Source organism: Pempheris klunzingeri, chromosome 20 (assembly GCF_042242105.1).
Source record: "Pempheris klunzingeri isolate RE-2024b chromosome 20, fPemKlu1.hap1, whole genome shotgun sequence".
Classification (NCBI taxonomy): domain Eukaryota; kingdom Metazoa; phylum Chordata; class Actinopteri; order Acropomatiformes; family Pempheridae; genus Pempheris; species Pempheris klunzingeri.
Window position 1 is genome coordinate 3,114,206 of NC_092031.1, and position 11,515 is coordinate 3,125,720.

At 43.8% G+C, this 11,515-nt stretch overlaps 1 protein-coding gene across 1 annotated transcript; it reads right to left on the reverse strand.

The window, feature by feature from the left end:
- Positions 1-8,536: 8,536 nt before the first annotated feature.
- Positions 8,537-11,256, reverse strand: armc7 (armadillo repeat containing 7). The gene is made up of 3 exons (XM_070852347.1): positions 11,151-11,256; positions 9,219-9,362; positions 8,537-9,126 (listed from the first exon to the last, which is right to left on the reverse strand). Exons 1-3 carry the CDS (start codon positions 11,236-11,238, stop codon positions 8,783-8,785), a joined length of 576 nt encoding a protein of 191 aa, XP_070708448.1. The 5' UTR covers positions 11,239-11,256; the 3' UTR covers positions 8,537-8,782.
- Positions 11,257-11,515: the final 259 nt, after the last annotated feature.

The window sequence follows — 11,515 nt, forward strand, 5'->3', positions numbered from 1 at the left end:
AGTATATTTGAAATGATTGTTTCTCACTTCTACTTTTTTAACATCTACATAAAAGTCTTTTTTTTGTTTTACATCAACTTGAGATAAAAATGTGCCGCATTATTAAAACCAGGCGTGGGTTTTTCTCTTTTTACGGGAAGAGTTGAAGGTATTTTTATTGATCTTGGTGGCAGGTGGACGCCTCTTAAGTCCTTGGAATGCCATTCAGAAACACCTACACACACACACACACACACACACACAGGCTCAAACCTACAAAGAATTTCCTCTGGAGTCGGACCGGGCTACATGTGCAGTCCAACTGACGCTGGGCTGCAGGATCGGATGTCGTCCTCCGTCTAGACCTGCAGGACGCGGCCCAGAAATAGCCCTTCAGAGCCCAGAGGAAAACAGACGGGGCTCCTGGCTCTTACGGAGGAACCTCAGGGTTTATTTTGTATTTGGCATATTTGGGGTTTGGATTAACTGTTTAAAAAAAAAAAAAAGGGAACGCCAAGTGCAAGAAACGGCCTTAATGGGGTCGTAGGAAATCACCTCCGAGCCACAGGAGGGGTGGAGATATTGAAACTACTGTTTTTAGTGACAATTAAAATGTCGACTCCTGTTTTTGTGCCACTGTATTAATCTCAAGCTTCTAATTTAAAAAAAAAAAACTGTCCAGTCTCCCTCATGTGGTGAGAAAAAGCACAACAGCTGAAAAGAGGAATCTTAGTTAAAGTGTTTTATAACCTAATTTCAACATTAGATTAAAAGTTATGTCGCTCTATAAATACACCGCATGGCCAAAACTATGTGGACAATAAAGGAAAAGCTCAACGCTACAGCTCACAATGACATTTTAAAGGTTTGTTCAGCTGTTAAAGAGTAAAATTTAAGCACTTTCAAGGCACCTAAACCAAAACTTTCCAGACCCCCGAGGCCTTTATGATCAAATCTTACTCGTTGCTGTAAATGTGACAAATAAAGTTTAAGAAAAAAAGCAGTGAATGTGTATCGTGGCACAACAAATTTATTTATTTCATTTCAAATATTAAAAGATTTTTTGGTTTACACGTGATTCTGAGCCTGAAACACCACATTGTGTTGTGTTATAACCTTGAAAACACGGTTGGTTAAAGTTAAGATTTCTCCAAACTTTCAAGACTTTAATGAACCCTGAAAATATCCCCTCAAATCTCTTTCCTGTTTCAACCGGACAAAAAGACCCTTTAAGGTATTCTGTCAACTTTAGTTTTCACATTTATGGTAAAAAGTCTGGACATCTTTGGTTCAGGTGCCTTGAAAAGTGCTTGAATTTTACCAGGGCAGGTTAGATTTAAGGCTTTTTATGACTTTTCTATAGATTTAAGGCTTTTTATGACGTTTCTTTAGATTTAAGGCTTTTTCTGACGTTTCTTTAGATTTAAGGCTTTTAATGACGTTTCTTTAGATTTAAGGCTTTTAATGACGTTTCTTTAGATTTAAGGCTTTTTATGACGTTTCTTTAGATTTAAGGTTTTATATGACGTATCTTTAGATTTAAGGTTTTATATGACGTATCTTTAGATTTAAGGCTTTTTATGACGTATCTTTAGATTTAAGGCTTTTTATGACTTTTCTTTAATTTAAGGCTTTTTATGACTTTTAAATACCAACGTTTCTTTAGATTTAATAAAAATAAATAGCAAATATGAAATATTATTAGGGCCCGAGCACCAAGCGGTGCGAGGACCCTATTGAAACTGCGTGGGGGGAAAATGTGCAAGGGAGGAAACGGGCCTCATAGAGTCGAGTCGTACGGACCTCATAGGCCTCGAGCAGGTAGGGGCTGAAAAAATATATGAAATGCAAGGAATTCTTCTTCTTCTTATTCTTCTTCTTCTTCTTCTCCTCCTCCTTTTCCCCAATGAATTGCATTTTGGGGGCCTAAACATGCACGAAAACACAAAATTCAGTCGTGGTGAAAAATTCCATATAATGCCCTGATTATTTTTTTTTTATTGCATTGCCCTGAAAATGCAGGTTTTACTGAAAACGGTCCATGTCACAGCCATAAAGTGCAGACCAGTGGACATAAGAGAGTCTCCTGAACATGTAGATGTAATCTGAGGTCTATCTGGTGAAATGAGCGCAAGAGAAGTGTTTCTCTCTCCCTCCTCTGTCATTTTAACATGGCAGTCAATGAGGCGTTCGGTCGGTGCTCCCATCACTCCGAGGCTCGTGGGACGCGCTGCGTGCGTTTCTGTGTGTTGTGAGTCACATGACTGCGTGTCCAAAGACTTAAGCTACATTTTGAGTGATAAACTGTGACTGTGAGTGAAACGGTTCGGCCAAACCAGCGAGTTAAAGACAAAAGTTTCATGTGATTTTTCCGCTCCTCCACACTCTAGCGATGATGTCACCCACTCTAGCGCGGCCACATACACACTCATGTAAAAAGTTAAAAAAAATTTTTAAAGACGACTGTGATGAAGTGGTGAATGGCACAAAGGAAGCAGAGGTATGTGCTGAAAGAGGGAGAGATGATGAACGTTTTAAAGCTTCAATGGAGTTTCTAGCTAAAAGCATGAAGGATATCTTGAGATATCTTGTCTTGAGATATTTCTATGTGCTGAACAATACTGGAAAAACAATTTTTCAAACAAAAACAAGTTTGTAAGTAACCAGAATGTTGGCTGAGGGTGTCACTGATGACCTCAGGGGCTTCCAGAATGTTGGCTGAGAATTAGAACCAGAATAAAGGTGTCTTTGATGACCTCAGAGGCTTCCAGAATGTTGAAACGATATATATAGAGACGAAACCCAAACTGAGCTGAGGGAGATAGACAGAGAGAGATAGACGAGAGAGATAGACAGAGAGAGATACACGTTCAGAACACATCCGAGACACACCACCGTTCGAAGAACACTTCAACAACCATTGACAACCCGTTACAACTGCGATCGGTTCCATTAAGAAGATCAATGAAAGCCAACAGCAGTCCAGTCGAGGCAATGCTGCCTGCGGGTCTCACCTGGGGAGAGATCATGGAGTTGGAGGATGAAAAACAGGAGTTACTAGCTACACTACCTGTTGATGGCAGCAGCGCTGTCGAAAATATGGATTGGGAGTCCAATGAGGTCTCTCCTGCTCCGATGGATGCAAGAGAGCCTCATGAAAACACCCAGAGGGAGCAGCCACCTCAAAACAACGGGGATGGCCAGCAACCTCAAATCAACGGGGATGGCCAGCCACCTCAAAACCACCGGGGTGGCGGCCGACCTCAAAACCACCGGGGTGGCCAGTCATCTCAGTACTACTGGGATTCCCAGTCACCTCGAAACCACCGGGGTGGCCAGTCATCTCAGTACTACTGGGATTCCCGGTCATCTCAAAACCACCAGGGTGGCCAGCCACCTCAAAGCCACAAGGGTGGCCAGCCACCTCAAAACCACCAGGGTGGCCAGCCACCTCAAAGCCACAAGGGTGGCCAGCCACCTCAAAGCCACAAGGGTGGCCAGTCATCTCAAAACCACCAGGGTGGCCAGCCACCTCAAAGCCACAAGGGTGGCCAGTCATCTCAAAACCACCGGGGTGGCCAGCCACCTCAAAACCACCAGGGTGGCCAGCCACCTCAAAGCCACAAGGGTGGCCAGTCATCCCAAAACCACCGGGGTGGCCAGCCACCTCAAAACCACCAGGGTGGCCAGCCACCTCAAAGCCACAAGGGTGGCCAGCCACCTCAAAGCCACAAGGGTGGCCAGTCATCTCAAAACCACCAGGGTGGCCAGCCACCTCAAAGCCACAAGGGTGGCCAGCAACCTCAAAACCACCAGGGTGGCCAGTCATCTCAAAACCACCAGGGTGGCCAGTCATCTCAGAACCACCAGGGTGGCCAGTCATCTTCATACTACGGGGGGAGGAATCCACCTCTGCACCAGCGTCTGCAGAAAGCCCTAACCGACCTTCACTATGAAAGAGGTTTGAGACGTAAGGAGCAGCAAACTTCTTACAATGAGAAGTACATGCGTGAAGAAGCAGAGTGGAAACTGAAGCAGCAGCAGAGCTTGAGGTTCGATCTAGACAAGGAGGTGGAGAGGCTCAAACAAGAAATCAAGAGTCTCTCTTCCACAGCCCTCGCAGCCGAGCCCCTGGACGGGTCGAACAACAACAAAGACGACCTGATCAAAGATCTCACAGATCAAGTCCAAGCTGAAAGGCAGAGAGCTGACCTCCTGAAAAAAGAACTGGAGGAACTCAGGCTTGAATTTAATGAGAGAGTCACCAAAGTCCTGAGCCTGGAAGAAAGGCTGAAAGGCGAAAGAGACTCTCTGTTGGTCTTCAAACTGAAGACGCATGAACTGCAGAAACAAGTTGATACCTACAAAAACCCAATGATGCTCCAGGTGTGTGAGCAGATTGGAAAACCCCCCATTTCAAAGGTAAACAACTTGATCACAACTGACCTCCATGCACCACAAAACACTTCTGTCGCAGAGGAGGTTGCCCTTCCGGAGGAGTCCCAGGTCGCTCCACTGGAGGAGGCCCAAGTCACAGAAGAGGTCGCCCCACTGGAGGAGGCCCAAGTCACCGAAGAGGTCGCCCCACTGGAGGAGGCCCAAGTCACCGAAGAGGTCGTCCCACTGGAGGAGGCCCAAGTCACCGAAGAGGTCGCCCCACTGGAGGAAATCCAAGTCACCGAAGAGGTCGCCCCAAAGGAGGAGGCCCAAGTCACCGAAGAGGTCGCCCCGAAGGAGGAGGCCCAAGTCACCAAAGAGGTCGCCCCACTGGAGGTGACCCAAGTCAACAAGGAGGTCGCCCCAAAGGAGGAGGCCCAACTCACCGAAGAGGTCGTCCCACTGGAGGAGGCCCAAGTCACCGAAGAGGTCGTCCCACTGGAGGAGACCCAAGTCACTGAAGAGGTCGCCCCAAAGGAGGGGGCCCAAGTCACAGAAGAGGTCGCCCCACTGGAGGAGGCCCAAGTCACCGAAGAGGTCGCCCCGAAGGAGGAGGCCCAAGTCACCGAAGAGGTCGCCCCAAAGGAGGAGGCCCAAGTCACCAAAGAGGTCGCCCCACTGGAGGAGGCCCAAGTCACCAAAGAGGTCGCCCCACTGGAGGTGACCCAAGTCAACAAGGAGGTCGCCCCAAAGGAGGAGGCCCAAGTCACAGAAGAGGTCGTCCCACTGGAGGAGGCCCAAGTCACCGAAGAGGTCGCCCCAAAGGAGGAGGCCCAAGTCACAGAAGAGGTCATCCCACTGGAGGAGGCCCAAGTCACCGAAGAGGTCGCCCCAAAGGAGGAGGCCCAAGTCACAGAAGAGGTCGTCCCACTGGAGGAGACCCAAGTCACCGAAGAGGTCGCCCCAAAGGAGGAGGCCCAAGTCACAGAAGAGGTCGCCCCACTGGAGGAGGCCCAAGTCACCGAAGAGGTCGCCCCACTGGAGGAGACCCAAGTCACCGAAGAGGTCGCCCCGAAGGAGGAGGCCCAAGTCACCGAAGAGGTCGCCCCGAAGGAGGAGGCCCAAGTCACCAAAGAGGTCGCCCCACTGGAGGTGACCCAAGTCAACAAGGAGGTCGCCCCAAAGGAGGAGGCCCAAGTCAACAAGGAGGTTTTCCCACTTGAAGAGGCCCAGGTCCCTGATGAGGTCGCCCCACGGGGGGAGGGCCAAGTCAGTGACGAGGTCGCCCCACTGGGGGAGGGCCAAGTCACTGATGAGGTCGCCCCACTGGGGGAGGCCCAAGTCACTGGCCAGCCATCTTTGTGGAGGCGCTTCAAGAAAGCTCTAACACCGAAACACCGCCGCCAGTACAAGAACAAGAAGCTGAAAAATAAGGAGGCGTAAAACAAGACGCGGAGGTTCAGTTTCAGTTTCTGATCTGTTCCTCTGTGTTTAAACTGGTTTTCTCCGGGTGCTCCGGTTTATCCAACATACAAAAAACAAACACGAGGTTCAGTTTCAGTTTCATGTCCTGACAGACGGGAGCGATCCGTCTGTCAGGATCTGATCTGTTCCTCCGTGTTTAAACTGGTTTTCTCCGGGTGCTCCGGTTTATCCAACATACAAAAAACAAACACGAGGTTTAGTTTCAGTTTCATGTCCTGACAGACGGGAACGATCCGTCTGTTAGGATCTGATCTGTTCCTCCGTGTTTAAACTGGTTTTCTCCGGGTACTCCGGTTTATCCAACATACAAAAAAACAAACAAACAAAAAATCTGAAATAATTTGAAATAAAAACTTAAATTAGAAATTAAATATTGATTTCCTGTGTAGTTGTTCCTCTGTAGAGCATCGTTCAGAACTCTTCAGACTGGTGTCTTACTGTTCATATCATACTGGGATACAATCAAGGACTGTTTACTGAGTATCAGCTGATCTGATTTGATTTAATGTTGCACATAAAAATAATATTATAATATGTATCATATAATAAAATGACATGTCATTTTAATTTAATTGTCTAATTGTAGCGTGAAGAAACAGTTCAACATTTTCAGAAATGTGCTATTTAGCTTTCTCTCCAAGAGTGAGATGAGGTCACTCCAGCACGTAACTCACCCTGAAACCACTGTGTTATTTTTACATTTCTGTTTGTGTTCACACTCAACACAGACACAACGTGTTTTCGTCTATGAGTTTTAGAGGTGTTCACAGGTGTGTTTTTGAACTCTGGACAGATCCAGGCTGGCTGTTTCCCCCTGCTTCCACTCTTTATGCTAAGCTAGGCTAACCACGTCCTGCCTCCAGCTCCAGCTCTTCTTTTAAATTGAGGAGTCACGGCCAAAGTGTGTTTTCATATAATTAGATATTATCACTGGTGCATTTACAGGCCAAAAAAATCTAAACACAAAGGGAACAGCACTCAGACACATTTGTTTTTAAAGGAAACCTTCAAATAAATATTGTAGTGACAAAATGGGTTATTTCAACCAGAATTATAATGTAATATTTCCTACTGCAGCGTTGCAAATCAGCTTGTGTTGCGTTCAGGTGTGTGATCTGGATGTACGACACATGCGGCCCATCTTCTGCTCTTAGTATGCGACGGTGTGAAGCGATGAGGTGTCACGTCGTCACATGGGTCAGAGTCTCCCTGCAGGAACCTCCAGCTGGTTTCCTCATGACAGAATCAACTAATCCTGCAGTCACACTGAAGCTTTCCTCGTTTCACTGCAGCTCAGTCAGACATTAAAGTGGAACTTTAAAAAAAAAAAAATTGGTCCAGTTTGCCTCAGTCGACTGCCAACTGCACCTGATCACAGTAGGTCCACTAAAAGAGCTTGTTTGATCCACTGACAGGCTCAGAGTGTTATTCTAAGTGTGTGACAGCATCATGGAAAGGATCCCTACAGAGAGAGACCTGGAAGATCCTTTTGGTTTAACCACAAACAGTCGTTATATCACTCTCTGCACACACACCAGACTACATTCACTAAAACAGGGATTTTACCACACAGAACACAGGAAGCTGCTGCCTCATTCGGTTAGTATGTTTGTGTTGTTGTGTGCAACATAAATATTTCTTTGGATCCAAACTAACCATTAAAAGCATCAAAGTAACACAATGACATAAACAAACTCACTGATTGAGTCAGCTGTAGAAGAGAAGCACTGATGTTCTGTTCGGTAAAATCCCTGTTTTATCACGTGGAAGGGTCGGAGTCCAGCAACAGGACGGAGCTGCTGCACGCCACGACGTGCACGGAGGTGCGAGGGCCCTCCAACGCTGCTTGCAGCTTTAATTATTATCATTATTGAATATTCTTTTTATTTAAAATGTTGACAGACAGAAGAGTACAATGAGTATGTACCATCACTGACATTTCCATTTTTTTAATATATATACACACACAAAATGAGCTTAACATAACTCCCACCTACCCAAGAAACATGGAGGAACCTCACCTAGATTAGCAGATAGAGAGTACTAGACACCTGACACTTACAGATCCAACAAACATAGAATTCATGAAGGTGACAATATAAGTACAGAATAATAAGGGAAAAATTAATAAATAATGTTATACCCAGTGTTATTACTGAGTGGACATACTGTAGCTTGAGAAGGATAACTTCTACAATCATTATCATTATTACTATTACTATAAGTAAATAAGATGGAAAATACGCAGGAGTTACTACTAGGTTGTATTAGGCAGAACTTTGAGTCCATCCAAATAAGTCAGCACTGGGTCCCAGATGGAGAAGAATTTTTAAGACCGTTCACTTTTTGTCAACATATCGCTGGAGTTGGACAATTTATTTCTACCAGCAATGTTTCCTTCACAATATTCCTCATATTTATATTTTGAATGTACGATGACAAATCAACAGTTCAAGCAACAACATGAGGAGATCAACAGCTAGTTAGTCTGAGCTGATTTCATCAAAGATTAAATGTTCAGGCATTTTGTTCTTGGAGTGAACGTCAGACCAGAACAGAAAGTTTAAATCCTTAAATCTAAAACTATTAATGCTTTTTAAGGTATTTTATTAGTTAATATGATTGAGACCTGTTTTACTCTTAAAAAGCTGTTTGAATGCTGAAAACATCTGTGCATGATTGCAGATTTTCCTTGATTGTCCACATAGTTTTGGCCACACAGAAGGTTTTTATTTCTTATTTCTGCATGTCTCTGTGAGGAAACGCTTTTCTCAGTTTGGTCTGGAAGAACTTCTGACCTGAACCCCATCCAGCAGCAAGTGGAGCGCCGTCACATCAGCGTCAGACCTCACCGACGCTCCTGAGGCTGAATGAGGATCAAATCCCTGCAGCACCCTCCAACAATCACATCACGGTGCAACGTTTACACCAGAAATGTTCCTCAGTCGTCGGGCAGCGGGATGCCGACCGCCGTCTGCTGTCCCTTCATCTGCTGCTCCGCCTGAGCCACCTGCTCCTGGGTGCAGCAGTCCTGCAGGAACACGGCGGCCAGGTTGCGCAGGCGGGGGCTCTCTGAGAGGGAGAAGCGCAGCATGCACTGCAGGATGGCCGGATCGGTGATCTGAGAGCGCGACGCCGGCGTTTTGAGGTTCATTAACACGGTTATGGCCGACAGGACCGTCTCCTCCCTCCGGCTTGACAGACGGTTTGTGACTAAGCTGATCCCGCCGCCCTGCAGGATGATGTCCCGGCATTCAGGGTCCATACTCAGGTTACACAGCCCCCCTGAGAGCGTGACGGAGACGGCATTTTTAGAGCAGGAGACAGAAACAACAGAGGAGACATAATGATTTATACTTCCTAGATGTGATACTCACCCATCCCAAACTCCACAAAGTTCTCGTTCTCCTCCGTCAGCATGTCCAAGAAGAGGTCGCTCACTTGCAGCTCCCTCAGATAGTCCATGTTCTTCGGGTCGTACGCGAAGTTGGCCAGATTAGCCAGCACCTGCTCCCTCGCCTCTGATGTGGTGAAATGAGTTGTGTCAGCAACTTGAAGACAACGACTACTAGGACAAGTCCAGCTCATCACAAACATACTGGAAGCAGCACAGAAATGAGAAAGTGTGTGTGTGTGAGGTAATTTAGAAACAGTGATGTCATTACAGAGTTTGTCCACCAGAGAGCGCTGACGAGTTAAATTTTCAACTGTAAAATCTGGGATGAAATAACTGCACCTTAATCCTAATCTATGAGTCAAGATATGATTTAAAAATCAGACAATAAATGTGAAGACTTACTGACACTAAGTGATCTTTAATTTAGATGACAAATATCAATTCAGGATCATAAAATTATTAAACAGTTTCATTGTTAAAACTTTAACTTTTTAAATCCCTCTACAGATTTTCAAGGAAAGTGCTGGAAAATAAAACCCTCAGGAAGGAAAATACTAATAAAACTATTAACAAATAATCATATTTACTCATTAAGTACTGAACAAAAGTACAAATTTGAAGTATTCATGCCATTTATGCATTTCTTCTCCACTACAAATACATCAGATATACTTTTGACTTTAGGTACTTTCTACTCCACTACCTTATCTAACAGCTTTAATAACAGCTAAAATAATCAGTCCATTGATAAAAAATGAAGTGGCAACTATTATGATTATTGATCATGTAAAAATATTTCATTTTAAGCATTTTAAGCTGTTTCTACTTTATTATTTACTGTTTTATTGAATGTTCTATTGACCACTGTGACACACCATGAGACTAATAAAGGAATATCTTTTATCTTTCATGTGACGATTAGCTGCTTTTCCATTGAACTGTTTTAATATTCTGAATGTATCATAATGAGTTTGAGGTTTGGACACAAGGAGAGACTTTATTTATCCCACAATTTACTTGTTACAGCAACAGAGGAGAAATAAAGTGTCGGTAAAAGAATTTGTTCAAAAACAAGGGATATAACAAAATATAAAGATGAATGCAAATATAGAAATATAGATTATATATCAAATATATATAATCATGGGTGTATTGCATGAATGGTTTAATGGAGAAAATTATCAGATATTTAATCCAGAATCAAAATATATATATATTTTTTTATTCTTCAAAATCAAAATCTCTCTTGTGCAGGCTGGTAATTTTTCTAACTTGCTCAACTCCTTTTGGTTTTATTTGCCTATGATTCAGCTTTCCTTTTTATACATTTTATTTTAGTTGTTACAGTACGTGAAGCACTTTCCAACCCTTCTTGAAAGCTCTATATAAGATTATCATCATCATCATCATCATCATCATCATCATCATCATCATTAGCTGCAGTCTGATACTAAATTATTCAAAATAAGCTCCAACTCTAAGAGTAAAATCCTGTTTTTTCATGAATCCATGAACAATAATAACCTTCTGATATCATATATGACAGTAAAACAGTCACAGGTGACATTTTACTAGTACTTCACTTTATTCTCTGATTATATTTGACAGACTTTTACTTGGGGAACACTTTAATTGCAGCACAGAGTATCTTTACAGTGTGGTATTAGTACTTTTACTTAAATTAAGGATCTGAATACTTCCTCCAACACTGGACATGTGACTGAACTTGTCTTAATGGACAATAATACTGCTGTGTAACATACATAATAATTAGAAATCACTGCTGTTTATATTACAGATGGTGCCTTTAAAATATAAAATTAGCTCTTTGTGTTTCTCTCACACACCACCAGGTTTTTAGGTACTTTTAACCGACATAAATCATGAAAAATAAAAGTGTTCCTGTTCCCACCTTCGCTGTCGGTGTCCTGGAACTCGGTGACCAGAGTTTGGAGATATTCAAACCGGTCAGAGGTTTCAGAGGAGCCGCTCCTCCGCATCTTTAGGGTTAGCTTAGCATTAGCGCCAGCCTTCACTCAAGTTATACTGAACTTCCGCTTTTTGGTCCGTTCCTGATATGTGTCCGTGCAACAGCGCGGTAGGAGAGAAGTTCCGCTTCAAACGTAAGCTTTTTAAAATAACTTATAATATTGAAAAACAAAAAATCAAACCAATTTTTGGACACATTTGATTATTTAACATATTCAGTGTGTGTGTGTGTGGTTTAGGTGTTACCATGACATTATAGGTGCGTGTTCAGGAAGCGGAAGTGGTTCC